General features: G+C 41.1%; 1 protein-coding gene across 4 annotated transcripts; it reads right to left on the bottom strand.

Moving 5' to 3' along the window:
* Positions 1–5407: 5407 nt before the first annotated feature.
* HNRNPA3 (heterogeneous nuclear ribonucleoprotein A3) lies at positions 5408–17806 on the bottom strand. 4 transcript variants are annotated; one of them, XM_059853176.1, is made up of 13 exons: positions 17676–17806; positions 13841–13953; positions 13334–13357; positions 9486–9608; positions 9249–9395; positions 8957–9167; positions 8632–8721; positions 8464–8571; positions 8253–8363; positions 7428–7574; positions 6493–6618; positions 6337–6408; positions 5408–6250 (listed from the first exon to the last, which is right to left on the bottom strand). In XM_059853176.1, exons 2-12 carry the CDS (start codon positions 13904–13906, stop codon positions 6356–6358), a joined length of 1206 nt encoding a protein of 401 aa, XP_059709159.1. In that variant the 5' UTR covers positions 13907–13953; positions 17676–17806; the 3' UTR covers positions 5408–6250; positions 6337–6355. The 4 variants fall into 4 exon arrangements, with proteins under 4 accessions (XP_059709159.1, XP_059709162.1, XP_059709160.1 ...); XM_059853179.1 differs by having other exon boundaries at positions 8253–8333; XM_059853177.1 differs by having other exon boundaries at positions 8464–8556.
* Positions 17807–19272: the final 1466 nt, after the last annotated feature.

Raw genomic sequence — 19272 nt, 5'->3', positions numbered from 1 at the left:
ACTATAAATACTTTTAATTACAAACTGGCTATAAAACAGACATCTCAGTAAACTCCTGCCCTGCACTTTGATTTGTTCCTTAATTTCTCTAATGTGAAAGCCAAAGGCAAACAGCACCCTTATAGCCTTTGTAGGCACTGCTGTATTTGTACCATCCATTTGTCTAAAACATAATACAAAGACACTTCTTCCATTACCAAAACAAACGTGCAACAACAAAAAACCTGCAGTTAATGCAGCAGCCTTGTTTGAATTTCATCAGGTGAAGAATCAGTCTAAAGTAACTTGGTTTGAGACAAGTTGCATTCAGTTTAAACCAGTGTTCTTCACATCATCGCCACAGTGCATGCTGCTCTCACATCAACCCCCCCCCCGTATCATCTAGGAGAAAAAAATCCACATTACTCATATATATAAAACTATCAGATTGCAAACTATAACCTTCATTTTGTTACTATTATTACTGAGGTACAGTGTGCTCCCAAATCTGAGTGACTAGTGACATTGCCAAGTCAAAAGCCTCACACTGCTGACCTCATACACTGACAAGCTGCCACGTGGAGACCATTTGTTTCTTGATCAAAACATCCCATTTTAAAACTATTAAGAATAAAGCTGAAAAGCTGGCCTGAACCAAGGGTTTTTGGCTTGCAGTCTCAAGTTGGAAAGATAATCCTGTAAGAAAATGTGTTGCAATAATTGTAGACCACTTAGTGTTCTTCACAGCACTAAAAAAAGGTGATGCCAACGCATTTTAGATTGTAAGTCATTGACAATATACACTTTATTCTGATACAAAATTGAATTATTTTAACAAATTTTAATCCATTATGGACTATACTGAAATTTTAAATTTCCATGCTATTTTAACTTGTTTAACCACAAGTTTCAAGATATCAGCACACTAGCACCATTGCTCTTGAAGTCTTTGCCAGTAATACCATTTTATTCTGTTTCCAATCTTGCAGAATTATCTTCTTCACAAAGGCCATTTTTTCTTCTGTGGAGATACTTGGATTACTTTAGTTCAGGAAAAGCTAATAGAGAGAGATGTCAACCTGTAGCACCCACAGCAGAAAAAGAATCATCCATCAGATATGCAAATTTCAATGATATTCAAGATCTTACATGCTCCACACAATTTTAAGATACACACACTTGTCAGAGACCACAGAGTGATTTATGAATATTCCACCTCAGTGTAGACAGTACATGAAAACCACGTTAATGTCTTAAACAAGGAACCAAAGACAGCACATCAGAACATCACACAATCCACAATGCTTGAAAAGATGAGGAACCTTTAAGTATTGAAAAGATATCAAAGTTAAGATGCTGTGTTTAATTTCAATGCTTTCAATGTAATAGCATAGTTACCTCCATCAATCTGGGCTGCTTTTGGGGAAACTCCCTTCTCTACCTGGAAGTACCATTTTTGTTTCAAGTAAGTACAACTGTAGCTTAGAGACCAATGCTCTGTTAGTTTTGCATCTTCACATCCCTATCTCCATTTAAAGCTGCTATTTTCAACAGAAGCCAGATGGCCATAAAATGAAGTTCTTAGCTCTTCAAAGTGCCTCTTGGACAGAGATACAATTGACCTAGTACTCCCTTAAGAAAGCATTTATTTTGGTCAAAGTTATTTCTGAACAGATTTGGCTATAAATAACTGAATTTAAGTATATTAATCTTTATAAGAGTGTTATAAATCAAACTGTGAAAATAATTCTAACAGTGATTATCAATTTGTGTATGTGGTGCAAAAAGACCCACCCAGTGCATGTAACAAGTCTACAGCAACATGGAATCCTCTCATATTAAGGAAAGGTAGAGCTTTACTCTATACACAGGCCTAGTACCAAGGCAAACTACAAAGTTTTTGTTAAAAATTAATTTTGTTACATTGTCAAAATTCTACTATTAAAAAAAATTCAAAGACCACCACAGGTGCAATTTGTTCCTAAGGGGCAATGCTGTTCCCCACTACCTGTGGCTGCACGGATGCCTGCAGGAGCTCTGCCAGGCAGAGCACATTTCCCACTTCTAGGCTTAAGAAAGCAAGCTCATCATCTCAGCAACAAGCTGGCACATTACACTAAGGCAATGTGACTGTACTGCAGTTTCAGATTTAGGCTCAACCTTGGCTAAGTACAAAGTTGTCTCAATGTTTTTTAAAAAGTACATGCAGTTATAATGAGATTTTCAATTAAGTAGCTTCTAATTTTATGAAAGTCTCTGTATGTTACTTCCAAATTAGTCAACTCAGTATTACAAAGTCAGGAATTACTTTCTGGGAGTCTACAGGCAGCAGGTAGAAAGTCTAAGTACTTGAAACAATCTGTGAACATGCCTCTGCCTCTCATAAGGCAGGCTGCATTTGACTTTCAGAGCAACTGAAGTATAACCAACACTAAAATAGAAATTGACTTCCTAAGAATGCACAGGCTCAGAAATGTATTGGAAGTTTAAACAGATGCTGAAGTACTTTATAGAAGGACCTGTAACAATCAAAGATGCAGAAAAGGAAATAATACATGTTCCAAGACTTAATACATGTCCTAGTCTGTGTAAAACCAAGATTGCATGAGAACTTTTAATTGCTATTCCATTTGCCTATACAAATGCCATTGTGATTTCAGCTGGGTATCATGACAGTATTAGCCTCAGTTACCCTGCCTGAAAGCACCCAGAATCTGAAAGGGAGCTCTTGGATTTGTACATGTAAATGCATCACCTGGTAAATCAAGATGCACTACCTAGGAGGGAAATCCCAGCTTGCACCAATACCAAGCTCCCTCCCAGACCGGGTGCAAGCAGCAGGTCACAGCTGCTGAGAACCGAAGAACCACTTCAGTGTCACTGCCTTCCTGGGTTTCTCTGCGGCACCTCTTTCCATGACAAGGCATAGAACAATTTCCCCCCACCCCAGCACACTCCCCAGCAACCAAAACACATTATTTCAAAACATCAACTTGTCTTGTTGACCTCGGACACCAAGCAATTTTGTATCTGCCAGGAACAGAAGATTCTTGAATAGGAAATGTGCCAGCAAGCAGTGCTCATCCAGAAGAGGAAAACACTGGATGACATATGCTGGAATATTTGCTGCTTAATACTTATGGTTTCCCTTCATATCAAGAGACTGTCAAAGGAAAGCCTAGAAGGAAATAGGGGTTAAATACATTTTACTATACACTACAAATCTTACCCAGTCAGAAACCTTCATTTGAAGAGGATGTGCAAGACATTCCCCATTTTGTCAAGCAGCAGCTTCTCATTCAACCTGAAAATTAAAGAAATTACTCTTACCTTGTTTAAAAACCTCCCACCACTCTTTATAATTCATGAAAAATTTTAAAGGCAAACCTTACCTATGCTCATTGCCCTTCCTTTCAGGTCTAAATGCTAGACCTATTGATTTTGAGTCAACTCAAGTAGCTATCACTCAAGGAGGTTCCAAAAGGTGAAGAACTCTTGCTAGACTTTCTTCGATATTTCAGCTGTGATAAGCAGATTTAACTAGCCTTGGGAAAGCTGCTCACTATCAGCACAGTATCTTATTCCTTCACTTTTCTGGAAGTTGAAGCTGTTGCTCCTGCTGCCTTGTCATTCTTTAATTAGGCTGACTTCTCCATACTCAATAGGCTGCTGAAGTCCTGTCTTACGAGTCTCCTTAGCAATGTATGGATCAAAGAAGTACATCCTAGGTTCTGTAAAGCTGGCGGATCACTGTCCTCATGGCTTACACTTTTCCACGTCACAAACAACAGCTAAGCTACCCCACCCACCTACAAAGCGGTCACTTACATCCATCTCTTAAAAGGTTGCATACAGATCTTGTTCATAAAGTTTATTATGACACTATTTTTCAAAATTAACATTGTAGTCACAGTACAGCTACAAGAGGCCCTGTTAAAAAGAACACTGTCAATACATTCTAAAAGAATTTAGAAATACCAGATCAATTGTCAGAAGGGACATCAACCCCATCCTTCAGTTGTCCCTGCAATCAGATGCAGGCCCCAGGTTCAAGTCTACACATCTTCTAGCATAGTAATGTACAAAGCAAGTCAGAAGTCAGGTGTCTCACTCCCTAGTGAGTGGTGGTTTAGTTTCCCATGTTTTCAAACTCCAAATGGGTTGTTTAAAAAATGCCTTTATTGAAATACAGCCTCCCCCCCACCCCAAGCCCAAATGAACACGTACAACAACAGAAGCGTTCACTAAACCACCAATTCTTGCTTTAACTTTTGAGATCTTTCAGAACTCCACAGACAAGAATAAGCAGACTTTGAAATCCATTTTGGAGGCTACCATCTTGACACTGGTTCCTTGTTTTAGCGTACTGCAGTCTAAATACACTCCAATAACAGCGTTTAAATAACATGTTTAATTTTTTTCAAACAACACACTTATTTTTCTACCACTTCTTAAAAATTGTAATTCATTAATATGACTGATTATGCCTTAAGCCATTTCATACATCTTTGCAGATTCATTCCTACACTGGAATTGCATTTACCTTATACTGCACATTGACCCAGAAGTGAAACACGTGTGAGTAATTCCAATACATATTGCCAAGTGTCTGAGTGTTTTTTATTGACTGGGTCCCTACTCTTCTGAGTCTGAATTGACAGCAAGCACTGGCCTGGCAATAGTCAAGAGAATTCACATAAGATGAGGACATCACAGACTGCAGTGCCTTAATTTGGAGGTCAGAAGTGAGAATGAAATACAATTTCTAGCCACATGTACTGGTCAGATTTTCTACTCCACTGCACCAAATCCAGTTGTAGCACACTATCATTCTACCTGTGGGAACTTGGGACTGTAGCCCTCTACGTTGTGGGAGTGCTTCTGGTCGGTAAAATACAACTACATTGTGTTTGATCTTTGAGCTCTCAGCTGAGCCCAGACATCTGCCAGGGAAACAGCGAAAGGACTCTTACTATTAAAGAGCCCATGGGGAATGGGCTTTTGGAGCACATTACCTGGGACTGTCAGTGATTACACCTGTGCTACCCTTGGCTCCCAGTCAGAAGCATGTGTCCAGAAAATTGCCTAGGGTGCATGCAAGAAAGTATACAGCCATTAAATTATTGAGGAACATACCTATTACTCTCACTATGACACCTCATTTAATTGAAACAGTGCAGTCTGGTGCAAGGGAGAAGGAAATGGGGACAAAGGGGATGAAAATTCCAAGCCACCCTCCCCAAAGTATAGTTTTATTGAAACAGAATCATTGTATATCCCAAGGAAACAGGCACTTGATTTCCCCCCACCTTAACTTCTCGGGAATTACAATAAATATAAAGGTAAAAAGCAAATTTTTTTTCTCTCCACCCAAGACTTAAACAACTTCAGTTATCCCTTATGCATCTCAAATGAGACGGGAGACAGCTTTCATGTGTCTAAAGTTGGTCTTGTTAAAATATTTATCATGCCTTATTTTCTTGAAGCGCTAGTACTAATACAGAACTACAAATTAAAAAAATATGCACAAACCAAAAAGTAATTTGAAGTTTTCATTAAGATAAAGCTTAGTTCTATGATTCACAAACACTAATTTGAGTAACTCAAATCCTAGTTATACATCTAAACAAACTATAATGCAACATACAGATGTTTTCCCTCTGTATGCCTATGTAACTCATGTCAATGACAATTACGTATATACACTGAGACTAGACCCCTTAAGACTGCAAATCAATAGGTGTTTCTATTGTTAACTTTAAATTAATACAAAATAGTAATTGAGAAATGCATTTATCTTCTCTATTAACTAACAAGGAAACACCCTAAACTACATTTCAGTTCTGTTATAGAGTTCTCTGTACTAAATGTGGAAAAACTGAACTACACAAATATTGAAAAGTTAAAAATTCATTGATTTGTTTATTCCTGGTACCACTACCACAATTTACAGGGCAATATACCTGATGTAATGGGAAAATAAAAAGAAAAAAGAAAGACAAAGCTACAACAGAGAAAGACCTCAGGAATGTACATCTAATCGACACTACATTGCATGAATCAATAGCTGCACTTTTTGCAAACTGTGGCTATGACAGTCCTGATCAAGAAGGGTTTCCTGTTTAAGCTGCAGTAACTTTTCTGACTATGGATCATCGTTCCTTCTGTGGCAGATTTTACAGTTCCTCTAATTCATTTGGGACGACTGTCTCAAAGTAACCTGCAGCTTTCCTGACAACTCCTCGCTCTCTCTCCTGCTAAGAACTGTAGCCTGTTGAATACAGGATAAGAAAATTATTACTCTCAGTGAACAGTTGTACATTATTAATCATCATTATAAATATGCATTACACCTACCCTTTTTCTGGTAGCATTTTTAGAATCTTCTACCACCATAGCCCCCACTTCCACTTCCAGATCCATAACCACCTAAAAAATCAATGTGTATACTGAAGTACATGAACAATGACAGATTTTAACTCAAAAATATCTTCTGTACAAAATCATACTTACCACCATAGGGACTGCCTGAACTTCTGCCACCAAAGCTGCCACCACCTTTCATGGGACCATAGTTAGACTGCTGTTGTCCACTGTAATTGCCAAAATCATTGTAGTTTCCACTTCCACCATAATTACCTAAAACAAGTAATTTATAAAGTCATGTTTGTTTAACATCTAGGACTAAAAACTCACCAAATTCCACTACCCAATGTAAAAATAAATTTAAAATTAATTTAATGTATTTTGATGATACCTCCCTGGAAATGCACAGGTAACAGAAGACCCTTGGTATTTTTACAATTAGGAACTGGTATTTTATTGAAGATGAAACACATCACTTTATAAGCGCATTAGAGTAGCCAATTTGATGTTAACCCAATAGGTCAAATTAAGGGCCCCAAAATCGCAAAACCCTGAGTTTCACCATTACTCTTCTACTGCACAACTCTGCATAGATGACAATAATGCAAATTACAATCGATTGGCACAAAAAAAATGACAGAACTGTAATGGATATACTGCATAGATAGATCAGAAAGTATAGTAAGATATACAGCAGTTTTTGTAGCTTAACTCCCCAAATTTGGGGCAAATAACAAAAAAGCTTAGAAAAATTTGCGTCTGTAGTCCTCACAAAGGAGGATGTGACCTACATGTTGTGAACTGGTATCCAAGGACAACATACTTGAAATGCTCAAAACCACTGAAACTCTTGTACTCTGCCACCACACACAGATTTATAGCCAAAGCTTTTTGAAAAATATAACCCTGGCAAAACAAAGTTGTAGTTTATCAAAGCTGATCCCTATGAAGAACTTTCCTTATGCAACATGGCCTTCTACATTAAAACCTAGACGTACGATCATTTTATGAATTACCGTATTTCAGGCACTGTGAAATGAAACCTAGGAACCACAGATGTCAAATTAAACCTGGACTCTTACCACCACCAAAATTTCCTCCTTCATTGTAGCCATCATATCCTCCTCCTCCACCACCATATCCACCACCTGGGTTTCCATATCCTGGTCCTCCACCACCACCATAACCTCCTCTGCTGCCATAGCCAGGACCACCTCCATAGTTGCCACCTGTGAATAAAAGAAAAGACAAACTTAACACACCAAAGCTAAATACAGGTAAGGAAAGATCCATGAAAAAAAAACCCAAACCAACACACTTGCACAATAAAGATGTCACATAGCACTTTTCCTTTATTATATTCATTGTGGTTGCATGATTTATCTAAACTATTAGAGAAAAAACCCCATGCTTATAAAATCAGGACCTAAGTAATTAGTTATGTGCTACTTTTTGCATTCTGGTAACTGCATTTTTTAGCCTTTTGGTAATTGCTGTATTTCTCTTCAGATGCATTTTGGATACTCAGCCTAACTGCATCACGAAAAAGATACCACTGAACTACAAGAAGTCTTAAGAGTTTATTGAAAACAGCTGTTTACTACTTTATTCAGTTTTAGTCATCTCAACTGACATAAGAATCTTCACTTAGCTCTCAATAATAAGCAGCTCCCTCATGACCTTATGATAAATAATTTTTTTAAAGGGTAAATACAGACAAGTATTTTTTCCACCCATCATTTTGTCGGGAGAACAAAAAAAAAAGTTAACTCTTCACAGCTCTACAATGTAGACAATTTTATTTCCATTACTGATATTATCACCAAAACAGACTTCGCTTCCAAGGTGAAGGCAAGACTTACAGCTGGTTTTAACATTGGGGGAAAAGAAGTGAACAATACACTTACCATCACCAAATCCATTGTATCCGTCACCACCCCCAAAGCTTCCTCTGCTCCCACCACCGCCACCACCACCCCCATAGCCTCCTAGAACACAAAACAGATGAGAATGTTTTCCTGAACAAACATGTTAAGTGTTTAAGCCAACTGACACAGGAAATTAAAAAACAAAAACAAAATGTAAATCACATTCTATAATAATAGTCCAGCCATTTACCTCTCCCACCAAAGTTTCCTCCTCGGCCAAAATTCCCTCCACCGCCTCCGAAGTTTCCACGGCCCATGAAGTTGCCTGAGCCACCCCCACGACCTACAAAATATTTCACTTGAATTACATTAATTGAAAACCTGTTACACAAAATAGCTATGCACAACTACAACTCACCTCTCTGAGAGCTAGCAGTCTGCATCTCCTGTTTTGAGAGTGCTTTTTTTACTTCACAGTTGTGTCCATTTATAGTATGGTATTTCTGAACTACAGAAAATAGTGAAAAAAGAAAGTCAGAAATCACATCACTGCAGTATACTGTAAAACACTCACAGAAAGTTACTATAATGCCTGTGCACACTTTGAAAAGTAACACGAAATCAACCCCATCCTTTACAATGGTAAAGCAGCTGATTATGCAATCACCTCATTCCATACACTGCTCTTCTGAAATCTTAACACTTTATCCCCCAAGTCATTTGTCACTGAAAAGCTTACATACCAACAATTTTATCAACTGTATCATGATCATCAAAAGTAACAAAAGCGAAGCCTCTCTTCTTTCCACTCTGCCTGTCTTCCATGACCTCTATGGTTTCAATCTTTCCATATTTTTCAAAGTACTCCCTTAAATTATATTCTTCTGTATCTTCTTTAATTCCACCAACAAATATTTTCTTTACTGTGAGGTGTGCCCCAGGCTTTACAGAATCCTGCAATGCCAAAAATTACATTTAGTGCTTAAAATAGTAGGTAAAGCTTAGGATATGTAGTTAATTGGAACACTAACTCACCTCCCTGGAAACTGCTCTCTTTGGTTCAACCACACGTCCATCAACCTTATGTGGTCGAGCGCTCATGGCGGCATCCACCTCCTCCACACAGGAGTAAGTCACAAAGCCAAAGCCTCTGGAACGTTTGGTTTGTGGGTCTCTCATCACCTGCAAACACACAAGGAGGCACTCTGTATTTCTGTGCTACTTTAAGTACCTAACCCCTTCAAAAGCACAAACTAATAACAGAGACTTTACCACACAGTCCGTGAGTGTGCCCCATTTCTCAAAGTGCTCTCTCAAGCTATCATCTGTTGTTTCAAAGCTCAGACCTCCAATGAACAGCTTTCTCAACTGCTCTGGCTCCTTTGGCTCATGGCCCTACAAAATGAAAACAAACAAAAACATATTTTGAATACAAATTAAAATTTTAGTGAATTACTAGAAATTATTTGTGCACATTATAACTACAAATAGGTGAAATATGTTTACATAAAAACAATGACTTCTAATGGGTTCAGACAGCAGAATAGTAAACACTTAATGAGGTGTGATTTTAATTAAAACACTAACAATTTAAAGAGCGCTAAAATGCAAAGAGTAAAGGGATTTCAATATACTAGATAACTTAGTTGCTCCCCATCCCCCAAAAGTGCATTCATTCTGTGCCTATCTTTGAGTTGCAGTTTGCACTGTAGGGACTGGGGATGAAGCAGTGCTAGACAAAGGCAACTTCTAACACTTTATGAAGCATAAATATGCAGATGTATAAAAAAATTTAAGGATACGGTACACAAGGTAAAAAGGTTCTTGCTAAAGCTCAGCATCTACTCTTTGGGGATGTCCATTTTGAAAGGTTACCTTTATACATTTTTATGAAACATATCAACAGTGAATTCCTTCAAATAGAAATTCTGTGCTTTGATAATTATATTACTGGAGTACATGCAAGCAAGATAGTATAAATATATATGTAGATTTTAGTCTTATGGGAAATAACTCTCAAATGTGAGACAAAATAGACCTACATCTTACAGACAAAAAAATGCCGTAACAACTCATCAATGACCAGTAGTGGGTACAACTACTATTGTAAGATTCATAACTTAGCAAGCATCACAGAACAAGCAAATTTAATAGCTCTTGGTAAGACTGCCTATTTATGATCAGCCACATTTTAAAAGGTGCAAATTTGCAGATCCCAGTTTTCTGTCAAATGACTGAAATGGCTTAAGAGTACAATTGTGTTTCTGCTCCATTTCAGAGCTGCATTTTTTTACTAGACAGGGAATTTCCCCGTACATTTGACAAGGAGTTCACAAAGAATTGTTTCAAAACTGCCATCATCAGATGTCTTACCAGACTTCTCTCTTTGATTAAAAGCAACCAGATAAAAATCTCCTTTAGCAAGTGGGTATTTCTATCATGTAAAACACAGCACAAGGTGCTGGCCAGCTATGCTGTGTATGACTTCAGTTCTGCAGCATCAATGTTCAGCAGGCTTCACTGTTTCTGCTGCAGTCTGTTAAACCAAACTAGATGCAGCATTATCCTGATGTGAACTTCATAAAAACAGCCACAGACTTCTATCTGTAGACATTCTGCTTCAAATCTGAAGTCTTTAACCTCTGTCACACTGTTAGGGCTGGCTAGGAAGGCTTAAGCCTCTTTGAGATTTTGTATTATATAGTGCTTCAGCAAACCACTGGCTTCTAATACACTTAGGTTGTACTACAGCAAACAGTAACTAAGATGATGAAAAGCTGTCTGGGAATTAAATCTCTGCCCTTACACCTGCTGAATTTTGTTGGAAAGAACCCCAGCATTTTGGTAACAGATTTAAGGCTTTGTTACCTCAGGATCATATAAATCAGTAACAGTCAATGGCCCCATCACTACAAAGTAAAGCTTCTAGTGTCTTCCAAGTAGTCCAGACTACAAATGCATTAAAATAACCATCTCTCTTCTCACTACACTGAAACTTTAAATTTTATAGGATTACACACCTACTGCATATAGAAACTGCTTTAGACCAAGTGTTATCGGGTCCTAATTCAAATTTTTTAAATCTACTGAGAATTTTTAGTTGGGTTATGTTAAAGCTGGGAACACTAAGCGTTTCAAACTCTTCTACATGTATTGAAAGACAGTATGCGAAGCTGGGAAGATTAGACTCCTTCAAAATCAGAAACGTAGGTAAGGAAAAACTGGACAGAATATTTACAGTCCTCTGATATTATTCAACTATTAGAGTTTCCAGCTAATAACTCAAGAGTTTTTACCTTAAAAGAATAACCACAGAATTTTTCAGGTAAGGAAAAGTGAAATTCTTCCCTACTTATTGTTATTATGTGTAGGAGAACTGCTGTTCTCATACAGCAGGAAGAACATCTGCTGTTACAGCTTCTCTGTTCTACTGGATAAGAATTATCCTTAAGACACATACATGCTATAGGAATTGTGTGCAAAAAAGTAGAAGGCAGTATTTTCTCAAGAGAATTAGGGAATTGGTTTTTTAGGCAGTTTCTCATTGGGGTTTTCAGAGCGCTGTCCTCTATAACACAAGACTGTTTTTGAGTTGTTCTGCTTTAAGTTACTTCTAACAGCAGTCGTTCCTGCACAAAAAATCCTGCAGAGCACATCTCTCCCTCAGTGTTAACTTCCACCGTGCTCTCTTAGAATCAGGCTGCCTCCTGCTCAGCTGACAAGCCAGGAGAGCACGCCATTTTGCAGCACTCCTGTGGCAGGAGTGGGGAGAGCAGCTGCAAGACCGTCCAGCCTGCCTTTAGTTGGCAAGATGCTGTTTCTCCCCCTAAGCTGTCAGAGGGGCTTCCAGACACACTACACGGCTCTGCGGAGGCGGAAAACTTTCCTTCTGCCCCGACTCTGGCATGCCCCCCCCCTAAAGCCCAAGCGCCGCGCGGGCCCGGCCGCCTCCATTTTGTGCTGAGCCGCGGCCGCCGCGCCGCCAATATGGAGCCGAGGGCGGGGCGCGCGGCCGGCGCCGCAGTGGCGCCATGGGCGGGGCCCGGCCCGCAGGGGCCTGGGCGAGGCCGGCGCTGCGGGAGCCGCGGGCCCTCTGCTCGCCTCGGGCCGCCAGCAGAACCACACCGCGGCCTCGCAGGCCCTAGCGAAACCCCAAAACGTCGGCGCTCACTGTAACTGTACCTCTCGCCTAAGGCGGGGGCGGGGGGAAAGATGGCAGCTAGAACCCCCTGGGATTCCTGCGAACACCCTCTCTTTGCAGAAATCCTGACACCTTTTGAGACAAAGCTACTGCAGATACAGATACTTCTATGCTGAGGTAGCCATCAAGTGAAATGCAAGGGGTTTTGAATGATCAGCCTTTTGGAGTCCCAATGTTTCTCTCTAAAGGCAGTTTTCGGGTGGAGCTCTCCCATGCATTCCACCTCTGAGCAGCAGCAAGTGCCCACAAAACGCCTGTCATCAAAGCTACGCTCAACTGTGGCTGAACCTGAGACCACCCTGTCCCCAGGCAGTACAATCCTAGACTGTCTTCTGAAACATGAAAGCTTACAGGCCACTGGGGCCTCAGCAACGTTCCCTAAGAAACATGCTCTACAAACTCAACAGTTTTTAAGATCACTGCAGGGCAAGCTACTTTTGTGAACTACAAGACCTTCTTTAGTAGGCAGCTGATCGACCCCATACACTCAATTCAAAGTCCAAGAGTGAGAGTTTCAACATTCCTTCCAAAAGGACTTTACACACTGTACTTCAATACAAAATAACCACACACTACCAGACACATGCAACTGGTACAAGGTTTGTTCATAATTCAAGTGTATAGGCCCTCCCACATTGCAGTAGTTTATCATTCCAGAAAAAGTTGGTTTGAACTAGCTAAAATATTCAGGCAACCTGAAAAAGTAATGTTAGAAAGCAAGCAAATCCAAATAAAAGAAGATAAAATGCCTCCGTTATAAGCTATATAAGCACATTTAATACCCTTTTGCTGACCTTAAAAGTATTTTCTGAAGGGTATTAAGAACTTTTCCCCCCCTCCCACTTCCACACCCTGCCCCAAAAGTAACTAGCTCCCATCCTCCCAAGAACAGCCCCAACGTCTTCTCTATACTACGCACCTTATTCAGTCTACGGTATTTCTGCTAGAAGCAAAAGAAAACAGTTATTTTTACTTAGTACAGCTCGCTTTCATTTGCAGTGACTTTCAGGCAACCATTTTTACTTAAAAAAAAAAAAAAAAAGAAAAAAAAAAAGAAAATAGGAACCTGTCTTCATTCCCACTAAAAACAGGACTTTTGAAGGTAGAAGTAATCAAGTTCCTGCTGATACTCTGAGGATACATGAAGTTAATAATTCCACCTTGCTTTAATCAGAAACATATATTTAATCAATTGTTATAACAGAAAGCTAGACAAGCAAAATTTCCCCATTATGCTTAACACCCCACCCCTTACAACTGTATGTAATAAACTGCAATTTAAAGTTACTCCACTAATACGGGGATGAAGAAGGTAGGAAAAAAAAAGATATTACTCTATCAGATAGAAATTATTAACTTGGGTTTTTTTTTTCATCTTTTCCCCTTAAAACTACCTTATTTTTAATAAAAAAACCCATCCTCTCACCTGTGAGGATCGTCTTCCTTTCCTCTTGTAGTCTTCTACTTCTCTCTCTTCCTTAATAGCAGCCATTTTGGAAAGGTACTCTAACGCGGCCTTTTCTTTTAGATCTAGGAAACCTAGAAAACAGGTTGGATAAGTCAGTACTTACCCCAGTTCCTGTGACACAGGGCCTTCTCTGCTGCAATGCACAGGTGTAGCTTTGCAGGAAGAAACAGGTTAAAGCAGAAAAAAAAATCTCAGAAGTATTTAAAAGGGTAGGATAAAAAGCCTCAGGCTACTCAGCTAATAATTGAAGAGATATGTAAAAGAAACATCTGCTATCCCGGTCAAGCTCACTACACAAACTAATGCTAAAATCTGTAGCCAACCTTTATCTATTACTGTCTGACAAAACTATTATGAGTACAACTGATATACAGCAAGCAAATTCCACCTCAATACAGAAATCCACTGCTTCTCTGAATTTTTAACCCCTAAAACATATAACATTTTGCAAACACTGCTTATTAGAACTTTCTGAGGACTACCTCTTGTAGTCAGCTATTCAGCAGTGTGCAACACTTATATAGTTCCTGTAGTAGAAAATACTTTCCACTAGGAGTAGTGCAAGAAGCCCTTATTGATGCTAACTAGCAACATCAAGATCCTCAGGAGTCTCTAGCACTAGGCATCTGCGTTACTTTTGCTTCCCTATTACATACTTGATTACTAGCCTATACTATGTAATGTATATCCCATTATAAACAGGACATCTTTTACAACATAAGCTCAGCGAATGAACCCATAACTCCACATTTAAACAAAAAAAATCATGCTCCCTTTGGCCTTTTTTTCTAGAAAACTTTCTAGGATCAGTCAGTTAGTCCTAGTATTAACCTATTCGTTTGTCTCTGGCCAATATTCATTACTACTTTGGATGTTTCTTGAAGCTCTACTACAGGAGCCAAAATGTTAACTGTTAATGTACTGTTAACTACTTCACATTCTTCAGTAAAACTATACTTGTGCTGCACTTAAAAGCATAGATATTTACAAGATTAGGCGTACTTCTGTGATGGGTTTGTTTGTTTGGGTTGTGGGGTTTTTTTAAAGTTTTCTTTCTGCAAATTCTGTTCCTGCATATGGAAAGGCAGGCAGGTCTCTACTAATGAGCAATATATGCTGTTATTTTAAGTGGAAATTCTTAAACATAACTTTGTTAAAATTCAGCTTCAAATTAAACTCAACTGTGAAATCATGAGTATCACGATTTAATGCATTAACAATTTTAAAGGTTTTATTAAGTAACATCCAATGTTTGTATTATCTTTAGTTCCTCGCTACACAATGTTAAAACTGCTCTTGAAATCCTTTAAATCAAATATCAGTTTGACTTAAGAGGTATTGGGATATTAAGTACTTCAACTGAGCTGGTAATTTTTTTAAATCATGTAGGGGAGGTATGAAACAGAACATTAACACTTCAAGGGCTTCCTACAAACTAGCTGTTTGGCAAAATAAAGCTTTAGGAATGGTTAGGGAGTAAAGGAATAAGCTTATTTAACTACCTTTTCAAAGTAATGGGAAATATAAATCCCTTTTCCCACCGAGGCTCCACACTGGCCTACATAAAGCTCCTGGGCATGGTCTCTGCCCCAATGGCCTCTAAAGGCCTTAAGGGTTAAAAAGGAGTTGTCTTCTTGCTAATGCACACCATCAGCTCATGTGGAACACAGCCCTGCTCAGTCCTATTCCTATTCTGCCTTACAGAACGTTGTTAAGGCTGACAGCACTAAATTTTTAAACTCTTATCACCAACAAAATACTCTATTCAACTCTGAATAAAAATACTCAGAATACCTTCGTTATTGAAAGCTAGTTAAACTAGCATTGAGCAATCATATACTGCAACTTAAGAATTTAAAGCAGCCTCCAAGGAAAGCTTTAAATTATAACGATAAAGAAGCCACGGGGACATGTCTCATTACTCACAACGCTGCTCTGTCTCTTACAGGAGAGAAGAAGCTAAGAGAGACAAACCAGACATTATGAAGATAGAAGTTCACCCATCCAACCAGGGAATACTATGGAAATGCACTGGTGCTTTCTATAAGCAACTGAAGTTGGACTTAAAGTGCATACAGAAGGGCGTTTTACCAAACCTTAAAGTTAAGGCATGACAAATTTGCTTTCCAGTTGTGTGATGGTAGTGTATTCCCAACACCAATAGGAACATGTAATAGCTTAATACCTGATGTGGTAGGTTCCCAAGCTTTACTGAACTACTTTCCAGTACTCTGAACCAGCGCATTACCCCTCTCAGTAATTAAATCCGAAAGCAGGTAAAATAATTGCTTACATGAAAAAGTTGTTTTTCACTGCTTTAGTTAAGGGATCCAGTTTCTTCTGTTTTTAATGTAGGAACAAAAACTACTGTGAGTTGTTGGTTTCTAAGATCTTAATTTTTCATGTTTCAGCGTTCAGTGAAAGGAGCCAAGATAAAAAAATGCCACGCACACACACAAAAAAACCCCAACCCACTATTTTTGCTTGCCATACTCTGAAACACTTGAGCAAAAAAACTTAGGTTTTGAGGAAAGGAAAGCAAGGGCAGAATATCACCACAATTTCCCTCCAGGCAGGGCGAGAATGATTTCACTAGGTTTGCGCAGACTGCTTCATGCTGATCCCACCAGGACCATGGCAGAATGCCACCGAATGTCCTAGGTCTTCTACATGTGTAATTGTGGGAGTGCAGAAAAGAAACAGAACTCTATAGTTTTCCTTCCTCCACCTCTCCGGGCAGCTAAGGCTCTCGGCACGTTTTAACTCCCTCTGGGCAGATGTAAGAGGTACTAGGGAGCTGCTAAAACGTGTTGCAGCATTCCTCTGCGAAATGCAGCGTACTGCAGTAAAGTATTTTAATGCTTCTAAAATGTTTTTCGAGAAAATTGAGTGTGTAGAAAGTGTGTTAAAGAACATCCCTGCTACACTACTCCGGGTAGCTTAGGCTAGAGGGGATTGGGCCGGGGAGGGAAAGGGGGAAAAGGAACACAGGGAGGGCAGAACAATGACGCACGCACGTGTAGGGCTCGCCTTGCCCTACTGATGCCCGAACGCGCGCCCATGTGTCTCGGTGGCCGCAGGATTTGCTGCAAAGGGCTCTGCCGCCCACAGCCCTGCCCCGGGCCGAGGGCCGGGCCCCTCTCACCACGCGCCGGAGCGCTGCGAAATGGCGGCCGCGGCCCCCGGGGCCGCGCGGCGGAAGCGCCGCCTCTCCGGCTCGCTCTCTCTTCCTGCCCGCGCCGCCATTGCGAAGAAACGCGGCGTGTCGCAGGCGAAAGCGGGTCTGGAGCGCGGCAGGACCGCCACAACGAGGCGGCAGCCGCGGGAACTGCAAGGGGCTCCACGAAGTATTGCCGCCAACCACCCTCTCCCCGCCACGCTTTCCCGCCCGCAGACTCGGGCGGAATTCAAGCCGCTCCAGCTCCGCACGGCAGGAGCCGCCTCGCCGCCGCCTCGGCCGATGGCGGCGAGCCCCGCGCCCCGCGCGCAGTTACCTCCATTTTGTGCCCGGGCTCGGCCAGCACAGCGCCAATATGGAGCCGGGCAGGAGAGGAGGGGGCGGGCGCGGGAGGGGGGGTCACGTGGCGCCAAGGCGGGCTCGGGGCGGCGCGCGAGCTGCGGCCGTTACCGCTTTTCTTCTCAGGGCCCGCCGCCCATCCCCCCCCCCCCCCCCTCCCCCCGTCGGCGCAGCGCCTTCCCCGCCAAAAGGACAGAAAATGGTCGGGAGCGAGGGAAGGTGGGGAAAGGGAAGGTGCGGAGAAAGGTAGGGAGGCGAGGAAAGAGAAGGTATCACCGTGCCGGCGTTCAGCGACAGCGCCTTCCCGCCCTCGTCGGTCCCACGCCGGCCGCCGGCCCCGCGCACAAACCGCCGCCCGCTGTGGGGGTGGCGGCGCCGGCGCAGCCGCGAAGGGCGCGCGGGGCGGCCCCGCCTCCCCTCGCTGGGGCCGCCCCCGCCCCGCCCGCGCCGCGCGGTCCGGGCCCCAGCCCGAGCGCGAGGGGCCCGCTGAGGGAGCGCTGTGCGCCGAGCAGCGCAGGGAGTGCGCGGGCAGGCGGCGTCAGGTGCTTGGTAGGAGAGAGAAGGAAAGGAGGAAATGCCCTGCCTACAGGGCACAGCTGCAGGTGTATCAGGGTGTGCCCGAGGTGCACAGGACCTTCTAAGAGAAGTTATTTGTCTCTACGTATTGTTTCACCCTGGAGTTGCTGCAAGGAGGCAGCTGAAGATTGGCTCTCCAGAGCTCCTTCAGCGCTCACCCTCAGAAGCTTAGTCAGTTTCAGGATAAATGCCAAAACAAGTAGTAAGTTTCACAGACTTCCCCATTCAGAGGCATTGCCTGTAGCTTTGAATGGCGCTTGTCATCGTAAAGTAGCATAGAGAGTTCAGGAGAAAGGGTATTCTGCGAGAATTTCGTATAGGAAGCAGCATAGTTAAGCTCGTACATTAAAAATGTCTCCTTACTGGAATGATGGCGTCAGGAAAAGCAGTGTTATAAAAATTTACTGCTTAAGTAACCCAACACATCAACGTTTCTTCAGTCTTGGTTATCCTCTCATTGGCACCAGTACCTATTTTAGTACGATGACCTAACCTTAAGAGGAGTTGGCACTTACTCCTTTAAAGATATCTTCATCCTTTGTAAAGGAGTAAGACAGTTGATGAGGTGTCATGAATCACTGGAAATTTAGTACTAGCTGTTACTTTAGTTTCTTTATTTTATCCTGATATTTCTAAAAAATATATATATAATCATCCACACAAAAGTTTCCAAACCTGTTTGATTACTAAACATAATTTTCCTACTGCATAGAGAAATTCCTAACAGATCTAGAAATGCTCACTGGTATCATGTACAAGGACTGAAACAAGTTTTTAGATCATTTCTATATCTTTAAGAAGGTAGATGTCTACACAGAAAATAAAACTCACTGAAAATCCCACAAAACAGCTATTCTTTGCATTGAGGCCAAAGCTAAGAATTTCTCATCTTCCTTTTCTCAACAAAGTAAACCACATGATTTAACTTTATATTTAAAATAAAATTCTTCCTGTAATTTGTTCTCTTGCCTCTGTTACTCTCAGGTGACAGTACTGAGAGACCGTCAATGGTACTAGTTAAATATGTCTCAGTTTCAAAGGTTTTGTAGTTTACACAGGAGCTGCCTCACCACATTTGAAGAATTCCTTTATTAGTTTGATTGTCATTCATTTCACATCTAACTGTTACTCATGGGGGCTGATTGTCTTGCAGTTCATTTGGTTGCACAGCCACAGGCAGATCACATTTGAATTCAACAGTTTCAGTTCATGATCATCCTCCCCTATGTGTAATCAACTGTAGAGAACGTAATAATCTTATAATACTGTGCTTACTGCACTGAAATAAAAGACAAAC

Source organism: Haemorhous mexicanus, chromosome 8, assembly GCF_027477595.1.
Source record: "Haemorhous mexicanus isolate bHaeMex1 chromosome 8, bHaeMex1.pri, whole genome shotgun sequence".
Taxonomy (NCBI): domain Eukaryota; kingdom Metazoa; phylum Chordata; class Aves; order Passeriformes; family Fringillidae; genus Haemorhous; species Haemorhous mexicanus.
This window is presented reverse-complemented; position numbering and strand designations above follow the sequence as displayed.